Source organism: Haliotis rufescens, unplaced genomic scaffold (genome assembly GCF_023055435.1).
Source record: "Haliotis rufescens isolate VD_foot unplaced genomic scaffold, xgHalRufe1.0.p SCAF_70, whole genome shotgun sequence".
In the NCBI taxonomy this organism is placed as follows: Eukaryota; Metazoa; Mollusca; class Gastropoda; order Lepetellida; family Haliotidae; genus Haliotis; species Haliotis rufescens.
This window is the reverse complement of record NW_025964362.1, coordinates 1,971,187-1,988,496: the sequence shown is the minus strand read 5'-3', so window position 1 is coordinate 1,988,496 and position 17,310 is coordinate 1,971,187. Positions and strand designations below refer to the sequence as shown.

At 40.4% G+C, this 17,310-nt stretch overlaps 1 protein-coding gene across 1 annotated transcript; it reads left to right on the top strand.

Moving 5' to 3' along the window:
• The first annotated feature begins 1,369 nt into the window (after window positions 1-1,369).
• LOC124135277 (kelch-like protein 10) lies at window positions 1,370-7,230 on the top strand. Its single transcript, XM_046500546.2, has 4 exons — window positions 1,370-2,762; window positions 3,144-3,335; window positions 4,218-4,337; window positions 5,536-7,230. Exons 1-4 carry the CDS (start codon window positions 1,379-1,381, stop codon window positions 5,724-5,726), a joined length of 1,887 nt encoding a protein of 628 aa, XP_046356502.2. The 5' UTR covers window positions 1,370-1,378; the 3' UTR covers window positions 5,727-7,230.
• Window positions 7,231-17,310: the final 10,080 nt, after the last annotated feature.

Genomic DNA, 17,310 nt, shown 5'->3' with positions numbered 1-17,310 from the left:
CAATGGGCGAGTGTTTTATGCCACCTGGACTGACTGCTGGCATACATTATGAAATAATCTACTGCAGTTACATGTTTTTTTGTGAGATGAGTGACTGTAGGTGAGAATATACCGTTCTAGTTAACTATCGCTTATTGGCTACAAAGATCAATCTTTTAGTGAGTGAGTGAGTGAGTGAGTTGAGTTTAACGCCGCTTTTAACAGTATAACAGTTATATCGCGGTGTGTCAGCTTAATGTGGGAGGAAAGCCCGAATTGATGCAGGTCTTAGACGTTTACCACTTCGGTGAAACCCACGAGCAAGGGTATGGTGCTGACAAACCTAGAAACATAATCGGGGCGAACCGGGATTCGAACCCACAATCATAGGTTTCAGGCATGCCCAAGGGACGCAACTCTGCACAGCGAATCGCGGCGCCTTAGACGACTGGGCCACCCGTGCCCCCGCTCAGTCTTTTAACGGGACGGATTTGGTGTGTGGTTGTGTGTGTGATTGGGTGTGTGATTGTGTGTGGAACCTGCGCCCCTGAGAATGAAAATGAAAATATCTTACGATGTTATTTAATTCACTATAATACCAGTATTATATATTCAACACGGGTCTCCCAACAACTAATGAAACGATCGCGTACATTCTGTATCAAGCTTGCAGGCATAGCCGGCCGTGCCAATTAATACACGCCTCCTGGTTAGCGCTTTTAACATCCGTTTAGGGTGTGACAAATACAGAACACAAACTACGTACTTTTAAATAAGCGCGACAATTGACACCAAAAAAATTCTAGGCCATCGTTTTGTTCATCACTGGCACCATAATGATGTAAGAAATATCTATGACTATTTTTCAGGACACTTGCACTTTTAAGTTCTCTGTACATATTTTCACAAATCAGTTCCCTAAATTTATCAAGATGGAACTGACCCGAATCCTCGTATGTGTTTAACGATAGGCCTACACAGGGTCGAGGTGAAATATAAAGATTTTCAAAATCGAAAGCAAACGGAATAGGAAATTTAGCGTCGGTTAAAGTGGTATTTTTGACCCAACAGGGATGGACATTAACCAAGAACGTCTTCTGGTCGGAATAGTGACAGCAAATAGCAATCAATACCCACAAAATGTATGAAATTCTTTTTAGCCCTGAGATACCTAACAAAACTGGTCCCGGCTTGCGGGTTAGTACTAATTTCCATCCCTGACCAGTATTATAATTATAGATAAATCAAACATTATCTAACAAGGATAAATGAACTTACAATAAAAGATGAGTGTCGCATCAAAGTATAATTATATCATATTGAAGAGTTTTAGCGTAAATGCCCGATCCGTTCCGACTGACTTTCTCAGCTAATGTTGTGTGGTGATCGTTGCTAAGGAATGTTATCGATGACGTCATTCGCATTTGTCTCTCACTTCCTGGTTGACGTCAGTGGTAACGGCATGATGGCCTCTACATGTGTAACTCAGAAGGATGTACAAGCTGAAGCAACTATGGCAGAAATCATGGAGGAATTCACAAAGGAGTTTCATGCCCAGCTAACTGACATGAGGGATCAAGGCCTATTTTGTGACGTTTTGATCAACTTTCCTGACGAAGGAAAAAAGATCTATGTTCACAGAGCTGTGATGGCGAGTTGCAGTCTCTACTTTCGTGCTCTCTTTACTTCCCAAATGAAGGAATCTGGTCAGGCAGCGATAGAAATTCCAGGAATTCGACATGGAGATATGGAGGCTATTGTAAGGTACGCTTACACTAGACATGCAAATCTAAACTCGAATAATATTGAGAATGTCTTGTGCGCTGCCGACAGGCTTCATGTGTTCGGGCTTGTTAAAATCTGCAGTGATTTCCTGCGGGAAAGCTTGTGCGTCGAGAACAGCATCGGAATAATGAGACTGGCGCAATATTTTAACTGTCCGAATCTAGCGAAAGAATCTCGGTGGTTTGTCTTGAGAAATATCGCACACATTGTTTCGAGAAACTCCGAATTTCAAAGTCTGAATATAAACGAATTGTGTGAGCTTCTACAGGCGGATGAACTAAATTTCCCCGAAGAGGACGAAGTGGTTCAGGCGATTATGAACTGGGTTAAATTCGACGAGAAGGCCCGTAAAAAACATTATTTTAGTCTCTTGTCCTCAACCAGACTTGGACTTGTGAGAGTGAGGACATTCGAGGACTGCCTCCTCAGGAATTGGGACATTTCAAAGTCACCAGATTGTGCGGCACTCGTAAAGAAGGGTTACAAACTGTGCGAAATCAACCAGCAATGCCGAATTCCTTTCCTCCAGGGAACATCGAACCCCATGCTCCGTCCAAGAGTTCCACACGAGGTCATTTTCGTCCTTGGCGGCTGGTGCCACGACGGCGTCTGCGGCCTCTTCGAAACTTACGACGACCGTGCAGACCGCTGGTATCGCAACGTCAAGTTGACATTTGACCAGAACATCGCCTACCACGCTTTAGTCACTCTCGATCAATGCATCTATGTGGTAGGAGGCTACACGGCTACGAAGTATTTAAACACGACTCGAAAATTTGATTGCCACTTGAAGGTGTGGACGGAAGTTGCGCCAATGCATGCAAAACGGTGCTACGTGTGCGCAGCTGCTCTAAATGGTCAAGTGTACGCTTGTGGGGGGTTTGACGGGTTCGTCCGACACAGCTCGGTGGAGTATTACAACCCTGCACGGAATCAATGGGTGGTTGCTGCAAGTATGAGGCACGTCAGGAGTGACGCGGGGGCGACTGCCCTAAGCGGTAAGATATTTTTTACTGTTTTCTCATTAGGGACACATAAGCTTTCCTCTCTCTGCCTTGATCCAACATAATTATGACACCTGGGTGGGAAAAAAACCCCAGCAATCTTGGCCGCGCTGTGACGTGGACGTCAAAGGATTTTAAGACGCTTCGATAGGTCACCATGCCTGCGATGTTCAGAAGCCTGATCAAATATGTTATGTCGGCGTGTATAATTTTCATGAAACCTTTCCAAATGTATCCGTATACTGCCTGAAGGTTATCGATCGTTTGGTATTCAATACATGCTCTGAGCTCATGACATCATAATATCGTGCTGCATTCTCAGCTCCTTGAGAGGTATTTCTGGCAATACTTGCTGATGACTGTCTGATGTTGCAGGGAAGCTGTACGTGGCAGGTGGCTTCAACGGCCAACATTGTCTGGACACAGCGGAGATGTACGACCCAAACACTGACCAGTGGTCAGACATAGAATCTCTATCCTCCCCTCGGAGCGGGGTGGCGCTGGTCAAGTATCGGAGGTCGGTCTACGCTATTGGTGGATTCAGTGGAAATCGCAGACTAAAAACAGGTAAAAACCTCGACGATGACAGTTTGCAAGCTTAAAAAGTAGAAGTATTTGAAACTGTTTATCAAATTCTGGTTAGTGGAAACGTTACCTATCTCAACCATTGTCGGTAGGCATTTTGAAATGGGGGTCAAAAGGGACGCAGCACCCCAACATGTCGATGCTTTTCAAACTGGTGTACAGTGAAAGTGGAGTGTTTCTTTAACAGCTCATTCAGCAAAAGAGCAGCTATATGACGGCGGTTTGTGTATAATCGAGTCTGGACCAGAGAATCCAGTAATTGACATCATGAGCATCGATCCACGCAATTGGGATGCGATGACATGTTTCAACCAAGTCGGCGAGCCTGACCACCCGATCCCGTTAGTCGCCTCTTACGACAAGCAAAGTCGCCCTTACGGCAAGCATGGGTTGCTGAAGACCTGTTCTAAAGTGGAGTTGAATAACGATAGGAAATCTGCCCGCGTCAAGAACAATAACATGTTCAATTTGTTTAATTTGTTTCATTTTAAATAACATAATCGTCTTTTATGAGCCAATGAGTAAATCAACCAGTGCACCCCCTGGGGAATTGGTTCCCAGCAACCTATATGCTGGTCGTAAGAGGCAAATCAATTGATCGGGTAGTCAGGCTCGGTGACTTGGTTCGCGTGTCATCGCACCCCGACGGCGTTGATCGTTCCTCACATTATCAATCACTGGATTGTCTGGACCAGACTCGATTATTATTTTAATTAGTATATTTACATGCCGCGGCCATACAGCTTGAATATTGAGTGCGGGGTTAAACAACCAACGTTAGATCTTCAAAGATTTTTTTAGCAATGTACTGATGATAGTATTGTATTTCAGCATATGTTCAAATTTATTTTAATGTCATCCCAGTTGAGAAGTACGACCCTCGAGTGTCACACTGGGTGATGGTCGCCGATATGGGCATCGGAAGAAGCAACTTCGCCGCCACCGTCTGCGACGGCCTTCTCTTCGCTATCGGCGGTTACGACGGTAACTACGTGTATAATGAATGAAGTGGTATCTTTATATACAGGGCTTCACAGCTATTTGCACAGTAAATATCACATGTGTGAATTCTTACCAATCCGGGCAGTGGGGTAGCCTAGATGCTGAAGCGTTCGCTCGTTACGCCGAAGGCCTGGTTCGATTCTCCACATGGGTACAGTAGGTTAAGCCCTTTTCTAGTGTCGCTTTGGTTATGACCCTTGGGTTTCATCAAGGTACTAAATATCTGACACGTGAAGATCCGAGCTAGAATAGGTCTTCAGCAACCCATGCTTGCTGAAAGAGGCCACTATGCTTGTCGTAAGAGGCGACTAACGGGATCGGGTGGTCAGGCTCGCTGACTTGGTTGATACATGTCATCGTTTCCCAATTGCGTGGATCGATGCTCATGATATCAATCACTGGATTATCTGGTCCAGACTCGATTATTTACAGACTGCCGTCATATACCTGGAATATTGCTGACTGCAGCATGCGGCGTTAAACAACAAACAAACTAAATGTCTACGGTGTGGTTCATTACAGTCTTTCCTTCCAGACCGCCTCCGTGGTCTAGAGGTAGAGCGTCCGTCCGGAGAGCGGAAGGCTCGGGGTTCGATCCCCGGCCACGTCATACCAAAAGACGTTAAAAGATGGTACTTGTTGTTACACTGTCTGGCGCCCGGCATTAAGGGGCTAAAACAAGGACTGGTCGGCTCGGAGTCAGTATACTGTGTTTGAGTGGGGTATTCATGTTAAACTGCGGCATGGTATCTCAGTGAGCTAGCACTATAAATCGGCATCAGTCCGGACTAGTACAAGCAGCCACACACACACATACGTGCATGCACGTCGCTATATAAGTGCAATAATCTTGGACGCGACGTTAAACCCAATTTCACCTTTCACCTTTCCTTCCAACATAATCTGACACTCTGTCATATAACCGAAATAATTCAAAAGCCTCGTTTATCCATACACATATAAATTGTTTGTGATACCATGCTAGTTGATTGCGTTTATGTTTCAATAGTCATTAAAGAGATGTCTCATAAATGCCTTATATTTAAGCACGTACATAGATAGTTCTCTACGCATAATGCATTGGTGCGTGGGAGAAAAAACAACAACAAAACAATACATGTCCACAGTTAACATATTATTAATTTTATATCTCAGTTTATATTATATTATGTTCTCACAGGGACGTCAACTACTGCACAGGTCGAGTGTTATGACATCTACGAGGACGAGTGGTTCTCCTCTGCGTCGCTTTTGACGGGACGGAGCGCCACCAGTGCGTGCACGGTCGTTGACCTGCAGAATGTACGTGACTACACATACTATGGCCGAGATCCCAAGTTCATCTGCTCCAACATCAGGAATTATGATTAATTCATTTATCTCTTGTCGTGGCTCGGATCTGCATTGAAAACATGAATACCTCTAACCAATATTGATTAGCATGCGTACAACGTATCGACATAATTAATAGCCTTGAGGTTCGCCGGGAATAGTTTGATCGGTTAACTCCAGATTAAGTGATATGAAACAACTGATCTAGTATGGATCACTGGCGAAATAGACTACCAGACACAAGAGTCTATTTCTCCAGGGAGAAATTAATGCTACAGCATTTAAACTTTAGCTATGATTTCTAGTTCCAAACGGTTGTAAAAAAACTAAAGAGCAAAAAAGCTCACATTTCACTCACGGTTTAAATAAGGGTAGGTTCAAAGGTTCGACGCCAGAAAATTACTGCTACGTTCATAACAGTATAACTTGTAGCAGTACTTATGAGAACGATGTGTATGATCGTGGATTCGAATCCCGGTTCGTTCTGATAATGTTTATCGGTCTCTCAGCACCATGCCCGTCCTCGTGGGTTTCGCCAAACGTCTAAGACCTGCATCACTTCGGGATTTCCTCCCACATTAAGCTGACACGCCGTTGTATAACTGGAATACTATTATTCAAAGCGACGTTAAACCCAACTCGCTCATCATGAAAGAAAACTTACGTTTCCACTGTAACCGCGTCACTGCAATAGCTGTTACAACAAAAATATTGAAGGAACCGCATGATTACTATCATTAGCCGTTAATTTCGGATCCATGCAGGTTAACGGATATTTCGGATCCATAGGGAGCAAAGTGGCGCAGAAAAAAAAGCTATCCGACCACATCAATGGCACTTGACGTGCACGAGCAAATTTTCACTTAAACAGACGCTGTGAAACATTTATCACCTCGAGACGAATTTCCGGCAGTGCTCTCTTTCCACCAGTGGTTTTGCTCCTTCCAAAGTCGAGTTCATGCAACCGACGAAATGCGTATTCGGCTCGTGGAGTCATTTGGTGTCGTTGCAATCTCATTAAAATCAGATCTTTGTTCTCGCTAGCGCTGAACAAAGCTTTGTTTAGCGGCAGCGAGAACTTCGATCTGATTTTAATGAGATTGGTGTCGTTGAAGTAGCAGGTTACCACGGCTGTGTTTGTCCTGGCGTACGTCGACTGCAACAGCTGATCATGATTTACCCTCAGTTCTGGATAGCGCGGATCCCATAAGACTAGGTGTTTCGGATCAAACTTAACAATTGCAATATTTTTGCAGAAATTCGGATGATAGTTTTGGTGAATGGTTCATGCCCGTTTCAGCTGATTGTGTTGACTGAGGTAAGCAGCGAAGTACTTTTTTTTTCTTCACTTTTTTTTCTTAAACGTTAGCAAATTTCTCTTGTTTGCGGGTGTTTGTCCGGGGAGTGAATGAGGAACATTATTATAATGATTATTCACATAGTTAAATAGGATATTGGTTTCAATTCATTGAGTATTAGACACAAGTTCAAGACAGACCAAAAAGGATTTATCATATACAGACGAGGTTACTAAGTCACGCCAGTGTCGACCGCCTACATGGTCTTGTGGTAGAGCGTCCGCCCGGAGAGCGGAAGGTCCAGGGTTCGATCCCGGGCCGCGTCATACAAAAAGACGTTAAAAGATTGTACTTGTTGTTACCCTGTCTGGCGCTCGGCATTAAGGGGCTAAAACAAGGACTGGTCGGCTCGGAGTTAGTATACTGTGTCTGAGTGGGGTATTCATGTTAAACTGCGGCATGGTATCTCAGTGAGCTAGCACTATAAATCGGCATCAGTCCGGACTAGTACAAGCAGCCACACACACACATACACGTGCATGCACGTCGCTATATAAGTGCAATAATCTTGGAAGCGACGTTAAACCCAATTTCACCTTCACCTCACGCCAGTGTCGGTTTTGTAGCAATACTCAGAAGACAAACCCTGTCACCTCTGCTTTGAATGTAAGACCGGCAGAAACAGATCTAAACATGATAAATTACTTTTCTTGGGTGTTGTACTTCATTATCCAGAGATTGTATCAAAATATCACATCACTGCCTGCTTTTGAAAATGAGAAACGATATTGTCTTATTATTTTTTCTTATTTGGCGAAATATCAAGTCAAACATGTATATGGCAATTTTGTCAGCAAAATGATGAGATTTCTTCAGTACATCTCTTGAATACTGTAGATTAAATTAATCTATATTGTAATAAACAGCATCTTTCTAAATATCTTCATGTATCTTCTATTTTAACTGATGTCAATTTGTTATGTGTGATATACAACCCGAACTTACACTAACTTACTCAACAATGATCATTGTGGTATAGTAACTTGTATTGTTTTACGCCGCGTTTAGCAATATTCCACACCTGAAGACCCAGGGTAGAATAGGTCAGCAACCCATGCATGCTGTAAAAGGCGACATGCTTGCCGTAAGAGGCGACTAACAGGATCGGGTGGTCAGGCTCGCTGACTTGGTTGATACATGTCATCGTTTCCCAATTGCGTAGATCGATGCTCGTGATGTCAGTCACTGGATTGATCCAGACTCGATAATTTACAGACCGACGACAAGTAGCTGGAATATTGCTGAGTGTGGCGTTAAACAACAAACAAACAAGCAATATTCAAGCACTATCATGGCTGAGGACACCAGAGTATGAGGTGCCCCTCTGACCTCTGTGGCAAAGGCTACTGTAGACATGTGCCCCAGGTACCTTTCTGAACATCTTCCCGCGGCAAATGAGTTAACTGACTATAAAAGTTCAGCTTCCACCCTTGCCGAACTAGGCTGGTATTATGGAGTTACATTTTGGCTGGACTAACGACACTCTCCTACCCAGAGTTCCATGCGGCCGGCAGCGAGCTAGCATAGTACCTCTGCCACAGGCCAGCGCCATGTGACGATTCGTCACATCTTTCACAGTCCATTCAAGATATTGCATATGCTTTTCATCCGTTTCATGTTTGACAAGTCTACACATTTTCATAAACAAATGTCAAAGAATGGTTAACTTTCATTGAAAAAGTATGCAAATACGTAAAAATCTACTTGTTTTTGCGTAGTTATCCTATGTTTACATTGGTTGTACGGCTCCACGTGCTGTCATCGAAGCCCAACGGAGAGCTAGCGACACGGTCACTTTGATGCATAAATATATATTGTCATGCAACTCACTGTCGCAGTTGTAGTAGCATATCTATATAGTTATGCAAAACAATATGTAAAGCGCCCCCAAATACTTGCATTAGTCCGTTCTATACTGATTTCGGGAAAAGCGCGTTTGTTTACAAACAAGAGAAAAGTCCGGTCACGTGATATGCAAATTAGCCTGTGGCAGTGGTGTTATGCTGAGTCACCACTGCGACGGAGTGTGGACTAACGAGTCTATGCATAGTCCAATCAAAATCGCGCACCGAAATCGAAATCCGGTTCGTAAAGTGTCATGAAGATTTCAGTCGACTGCAGGATTTGCAAAGCATGTGCACCGCTAACTCGTTGTCAACAGATATTTTCTAAATCTTTTCATGTTTTTATTCAAGGTGCTCACGTGATTTGATGCACTTCGCGATGTAAGGCTCGTTTTATCACAATATAGATCTTGATTATCGATCAGATTGTATTGACTGGGCGCCACCGTTTTGTTTGAAGCAAATGCAAGTGATACGAGAGGTTGAATCGTATTGGTCAATAGGAGAGACTTAGAAAGGACATAACTCGTAATAGCCACTGGTGGCGCTATGATCAAGCCCAGGAATTCCAGCCTAGTTCGGCAAGGGTGGAAACTGGACTTTTAAAGTCAGTTAACTCTCTTGCCTCGGGAAGATGCTTTCTGAATAGGCCATATCAGTTTCGAGAAATAGTTCCGGCTTATTGTCTGGTAAGGACTTAATTATTTTTTTCACAAATAGATCTATATTAGATCTGTACCCCTGGCAAAAAAAATTACCTTTTCAAATATTGTACTATCAAAGAAGGCGTCAAACTAGTTCAAGTACAGTCAACTTGTATCCCTATGTGTTTACTTCCGCATAACAACAAGCGCCCGCATAACAACAAGCGCGATAACTCTAAACGGCATAGGTCTATCACTAAAAAAATAAAAAGCATACTTCATATTGAATATTGGGGTTCAATGCCATAGAAATACACCCACTTTGTCAGAATCTTATCCCATATTTTCTTCTTTCTGTTGTTCGTGATGCATGATGAAAAGTAGTAAAACAAAACGTCTGAATTGGAACCGACGTATTCCGTAAGAATTTCGATTTCTCTGGCGAAAATTTTCTTTTCCTCGATTTCTTTTCACGAATGTCCTCAATATTATTCCACTTCATCGTCTGCTCGGAGCTCCTGCCACGGTGGGTAACTCTCGTGCTTTCAATTTTCCCACCTCACAAACAGAGATAGCTCATAGTTGACAGGCGTGTAAGGTGTCTGCGGTTTACGCCAGTTTTAGTGTAGGTTTGTGAAATAGTCTTAGACCATGGCATAACTCCGCGCAAATATGGCATAAACTCTACGAGCGTGTAAATTTACGACTGCTTTATGAAACGGTACCCAGTATCTTTGAAAAAGACCCCTTCACGGCTCTCGGCTCGCTCTACCCTATTTTAGTGGAAGAGAGATTAGTGATGTCAATTGATTGTGACGTCCTGGTGACGATGACGTCCCAATGCATTCGTGACCAACTCAGGTTATTCCGGGAAAAACTTGTGGAATCTCCTTCCTAAATTCTTCAGTTTGGCAGGACATGCAGATTCATGACACACCAACGAAATAACCCATCAATTTATTTATTACCACAAAAATGTGTAGCAAAAGTAGCAAAGATCTGACCAGCAGAGTGTTAGGAATCTCTACATCACAACTTTTAAATACAGACAAATCCATGACACGACAATAATCAACACGTCATCATCATCATCATCATCATCATCATCATCATCATCATCAATCACTCCCTCTACAATCAACAAACATATACTACTCAAAACAAGTGAAAGAACACCCACGATTCAAAGGCTGGGTGTGGCAAAATGCCCACAAGCCATGACAGGTTAACTGGAGTCATATAAAAAATTGGGAGTACTTTAATTTTTTTGACTAGTTTATGTAGGCTGGAAAGAGTGTTTTCTGATATATATAGAGTGACTGAAGCTAACATTTTGTGAAGTGATTAAGTTAATAGTAATTGATTACCCAAATTAAACACAGATAATGTCTGCCGCTGTCTCCTTCACTGGTTACATCCAAACGAAGACCGAAAATTGGTCATAGTCCACTTTTAGGGACTGGTCACGTATTACAGGGAGGGTTGGTTAGGGCTTATTGGTGCACTAATGTACAGAATATAATGACCATCTCCTAATGCTTGTCATATTTTGGATGGCCCTCTCCTTGTCCTTGTACGTTTATTTCCATGACCCTGCCCATGACAAAATGCAGAATATATATTATTTAAAAACTGTCCATTTTTTCATGACACTCCTGGATTATGTGTATTATTTTTAGGAGTGAGTGAGTTGGGTTTAACGCCGCTTTTAACATTATTCCAGTTATATCAAGGCGTGTCAGCTAAATGTGGGAGGAAAGCCCGAAGCGATGCAGGTCTCAGACGTTTAACACTTCACCGGTGGGTATGGTGCTGACAAACCTAGAAACATAATCGGGGTGAACCGGGATTAGAACCCACAATCATAGGTTTCTGGCGTGTGTGTATGTGCGTCTCTGTGTGTGTGTGTGGCTGCTTGTACTTGTCCACATTGATGTTGGTTATATTGTGCTAGCCCACGGAGATACCATACCATCGTTAAACATGGATACCACACAGACACAGTATACTGACTGAAAGGTAGTAACTTTCTGACATGTGCCTATTGCCTCTCAATGCTGATTGGTCAGTTGAAGAGACATGACATCACATTACTACATTGCTGAGATCAAACCGTATGCCATCATCCATTTTTTATTGCATCACAGTTAGATACATTATTTCCTCAGAACAATAGGCTGACATTAGTGGAGTTCTCTATAGGATTGACATTTTTTTTATTTTAATTTTTTGTTGTTGTTGTTATAATTAGCTGAAAAAAACGTTCAGCTCGTTGATTATTCCACATATACCTCATTGATCTTCATCTTAAATTAGATTAAATTGTCTACATGATTATCTGAAAATATCAACAGTAGACAGAAAATAGTATATATAACTTAATAGTAAAAGAATATTAGGACTATTGTAATATAAGCGAGATACAACTTCAAGCCAACTGTCATATAAAAACATATACAGTTGATTTTGATTTTTTTCGGGGTTTTTTCCCAAAAATATATTACATATGAAAGATAATCAGTTCACTTATACATCAATTCAGACTATGAATCTCAATTAGTTTTACAGAAAAATAATCGTAAACATGATATCTGAATATATATTAAGATAAGGCCAGTGCAAATTAACTGATTATCATATTGTTTCCCCCTGAAAGATAACATTGCTACATTTGCATTATTTGTTTCATTTTTTTAAAGGAAAAGCATGATGACTGAAGGTTGGTGGAATCTATATTCTAAACCTCGCCTAAATAAAAATCTATGTTGTCCCATAGTGCAAGTTGACATTACATGTATCTTATACATTAAATAAGCACCACCTGATTCAAAATCCAATTCCAATTAATAACAAACCTTGATCTGAACCCAATTAAACACTTTGGGGATAACCAAATACTCCAGAAACTGATCGCAGAATGGTGATTCCCAGGTTGACAATAATCATTGTTCAATGTGAAGGTCTGATTCCTCTCGTGGGCTGGGTGCAGATACTTTCCAGTAGGGCTGGGACGGGTTGGATGGGTACTGAGTAGGACCCGGGTACCCAGAGGACTACCCGGACCCGTTTTTAATCACGTGATATATTGTTTAATGACAAAAATTATCTAAAACTCCATGGTTACACTACAAGTCATTATAGCTAAAATAGATAGAATTATCATCAAACCGCCCGCATGTTATCAAAAATGAGCGGGCCTCTGTAACTTGATAATGCCCTCACATTGCTTGACGACGGGCCATTATCACGCCCGTTGTCAGGTGACGTCATAGGATAGGGATAGGTGACGTCACGTTCAATAGTGACGTCATCTGGTTTGTTCTATGACGTTTCCATTGTAAGTTGGTCAGTGACATTCGTGTTGATTGCAGTAAATGTTTCAAAACCGATATTGTTGTTTCCTTTTATTTGATAACAAATGGGCGATCTTTTTGTTCCAAAGGACGATAACTCTCCTTTTGAAATGATATAAGCGACGGTCCAACCTGTCGCTTCCGGTCTGGTTCCCGGATCAATGCGCGCTGCGACAACGACTGACATGTAGAGACGGAGCCAAGCTAAAGAGTTATCCTGTTGCACCTGCGTTCAAAAACGGTCGTTTACAACTGAATATTTTTAACTAGCACATATTTTGTAGTGATTATTAGTTTATATTATCAACATTTGTTGAGTCTTCAACTACAAGACGAATTGTCACTTTGGAATATAGCGGGGAAAACGTCATGAAAAATGGTATATTGTCACGGTATTTTCTACGTCAGAAAACAGCGAGGCATTTCCTACAGCAATTCATGCATTCAAATCTCAACAAATACTACCACGAACTTCAATTTAATAAAATTAGTGATACGCCAACATTTGCAGCACACAGACATCTTTGACAGGCCTTTACCAATGATCTATATAGTAAGTATACATCCGTGCCTTTACAAATATTTTAAGAAGAAATAACGTTCAAAATAATAAAACAACTGATTTTAAATGTTACTTTTTTTATATTTGCATCTGAATATTTAAATTTATATTATTTTTTGTAGAAATAGGCCTAATGAACATCTACCATGCAGCTATTAAGCACTCAGTTACTCAGTTGCAATATGCATACTAGTCATCATACTTTGAAATAAGAGATTTACCCATATTATTCTGCCCCTTATAACATGTGTCCCACCATTAAGTGCTCTGAGTCATCACAGGTGTTAATTCATTGATCCATCATTTCTTACAGAATTCTGATACTCATGCTCTTAAAATAGTAGTTAATTACAGAGATGTGTCCCAACAAACAACAAATCATACTGAATACCCCACAAAATGTGTATGATGCATAAATAGATCTAAATCAAAGTTTTATCTTCTTGTTTTAGTAACATTATATTTTTTTTAATGTTGACAAATTTCCCATACAAACCCACACACTATCCTGCTGTATCTAAGTATCCTGATTTTCATTCAACAGTACTTCAAGACACCTGTATTTTAAAGTATATTTTGTAGTTATTATTATCATATAGCAAATATGAATTTTATATGAAAATATGAATATGAAAGTTTATCATCAAATCTTCTGATAGTTAAATAAATGGAAATTGAACCCCACAGTCATTCCATGTAGATAAATGGATTTATTTATGTTATTTGTTTTTGCATATAACAGATTATACTTACATATTTTACAGTCAGTGTCTATAATCAGGCCCAATATGTATTTTGACTGAACATTTCAGTCAATATGCATATTGACTGATTCACTCAGGTAAGGTATATTTTTTCTTAAATTTTCATTCATTTATTATTGACTAAAAATAGGACCGGATTTTAGACAGACTGGCTGAAATGTATAGACTGCATAATTTAATCTTCTCAAATTAATTTGGATCTAGTTTGATCTTATCAAGATCAAAGTAACTTATGTAAGAAATTAAAAATGTTTTCACAATGAATTGATTGAATCTCCAAACCTGAAAGAATACCAGAGTCCCAATACTAGTACACATGCACAAGTGTGCCAAGATATTAAAAAAAATAATAAAAGTCATTGTGCAATGCAGATATCTTTTGGTGTGAAATGAAAAAAGAAAAACATTAATAATTTGTTTGTTGGAATTTGAAACATCAGTTTAGAACAAGGAAACATAAAAAGCAAGGCCTAATGAAGTTAAGAATCAGCTTTATCTGTGTCACAATCATATGGTTATTGTCAATGCAAACTGGATGTAGACACTGCATTGTTAATACACAAACAACATTATAGAGATTGGCAATTAGTATGAATATATTGTTTTATTTAATAAAAATTGTAGTTGGTACAAATACTCTTGAATATGTATTTTAACTAATTTATAGGGTCCCCTGTGTCTGAATTGGTTTTTTTCTGCTTTGTAAAATTAAAAAAAGGCCAAAATAATATAGATCTTTCATTGATCATATTGAAATATAATCATGGTAGTATTTGGCAACAAACGGCTACCATTCATATACATAAAATCCTTGTATACAACATGCACCATTTAACCCTTAAATATCAAAACAGATTTCAGTGATTTCCATTTCTTTTATTTTGAAGATTGTATCGTAGTTGATGACGTAATTTTACAGTGCCTGCTACTCTTACAATTTCTTGAGAACATTTCTCATTGCTCTCAGTTATATATCTGACAAATACTTACATGTGTTGCTGTCAATATTCACAACATTGAGCCTACGGGCAACGTTGCATGAGACCTTCACATTTCGCGTAACGTATCGCCTCACAGTTTAACATAATGAAATGCATGCATATGATGTGGCCTGCTCGGCGATGCTACAACATAGATATAGGAACGTATACAAAATCTACTTAATTTTCATAATCATACATCAAGGGCAACACTTTCAGTACCGATTGCAAAACGTCAACAAAGCGACCTGGGAGGAACGATCAGCTGATTTCACCGCATCGCTTCGAACGCCTATCTAGTGGTTAACTATACAATATAATCAGTCGTGGTCATCCCTGATGTATAATTATATCAAGGAACATATATTTCCGGACATGGCAATAAATAAATAATTGTTTAGGCGAAAAGATATACTGTCCGCACACAAGTGTGACCGTTGCCGACAGAGGTGAAGGTTGTACTTGTTAACTGTCTATAGACGTCATAGTAACATGTAGAGCTCGTATCGCGCATACCACATGCGCCGTCAGTTTAAGGTTGGACCGTCCGGGTCAGCGCACCTAGCGGGTTAGTGAAGGGAAGATAAATTGAAAAAGATCGCCCATTCCATCCATTGTAGCAATAATAACGGTAACGCTATTTTTCCGGGCATTATCTTTTGAAGAAGCCCTCGGTCTTTTCAACTGCCCTCCTTCGTCGGGCAGTTAATGGAAGACCTCGGGCTTCTGCAAATGATAATGCCCTGAAAAACAGCGTTACCGTTATAGTAATGTTCCCATTCCTTTCTGCCAATGCACCCATTCCTTCTTACTTTTATATATTTGAATAAAGATAAAACTCCATGCTGTAAACTTCAGTTTGTGCATGACCAGTTTGTTTTACACATGTATCTAAACACATTTTGCAGGGCTACGGTCAAACTTTTCCAAATCGGACAGTTTGTACCTATCTCTAAATATCTACAACAGGTACCCTGGTAGGGTCGGGTAACAGGGTGGAGGGTACCTGGGTAGTAAATTTGGACTCATCACAGACCTACTTTTCCAGCATTACTGAAATGAACACTTTTAGACTTCTTCGCATAACGCCAATAAAATGGTACCGATTGCCAGTGTCAGCTTCACTATTTGTTTGAGGTTGTAGGAGTTGTTCTGTTTGTCAGTTTACTACACTTTCGTCGTGTCTCCCACAATCCGTCACACGAGTTATTTTCTAATGCAGCACATATCTGAAAAAGTGGGTGGTGCTTTAATTAATGATGATGTGTATACATACACTGACTGAACCAGAGAAACATGTGGTCTCCCATTCACATGAATTACAAATCCATGAGAGAATACACAACCCATACAAGAAATATATGACGAGTAGTGAACCAAAATTTCTTCTATATTAATCTCTATAACATACAAATACTACTAATAAGATTTTACTGACCATTTGAAAAGATTTTTCAAACTGAAAGACTGGACATTTAATGTCAAGAAAAGGTCTGTACAACTAGCTCTGAGAGAAATATATTAACTTACAATGACGTACACAATAAACTGGTAGGAATAAATTTTGGCACATCAAACCAGCTTCTCCAAACTCATAGCTCTGAACTCACAATCGGGGTAGAGTGTCTCGGTGACAAAAGGTAACAGCCTATTGACTGCATGTCTTTAAAGGGCAAGTTCACACGGAAATGAACCTATTTTTCTTGTACTTTAATTAACATATTTTTCGCATTAAAACGATTTATATTTTTCACATTTACCAAGTGTTCTATTTCCACAACAAAAACACCATGGCTTATGCCCCTTGCAATATGACGTCACAAGCTCCTTCCCAGCGCGTGACACCTTCGTTACACTCTCAGTAACATCGCTGCCACCAGTGTGGGCGCGGCCATTACAGGAATCTTGAAATTTGCCCTCTAACCCAAAATGTACTCAATATATATATTTGTGGTGTCTTTGTGTCGAATCAAGTGATTTATTTTGTAAAATTGTTCGTAAGAAATTGCTGTGGTATTGCGCATGAAACATATCGACATTTGTCAGATGCAAAATTGGTTCGAGATGTCATATGAAATCAATGTTTGTTAATAGCTATATTGAAAAAAATTAACGATG

Coding starts and splice junctions, on each gene's coding strand:
- LOC124135277 (XM_046500546.2), top strand. CDS start 1,379: ATGTTATCGATGACGTCATTCGCATTTGTCTCTCACTTCCTGGTTGAC. Junction 2,763..3,143: donor GGGGGCGACTGCCCTAAGCG/GTAAGATATTTT, acceptor CTGATGTTGCAG/GGAAGCTGTACGTGGCAGGT. Junction 4,338..5,535: donor CGCTATCGGCGGTTACGACG/GTAACTACGTGT, acceptor ATGTTCTCACAG/GGACGTCAACTACTGCACAG.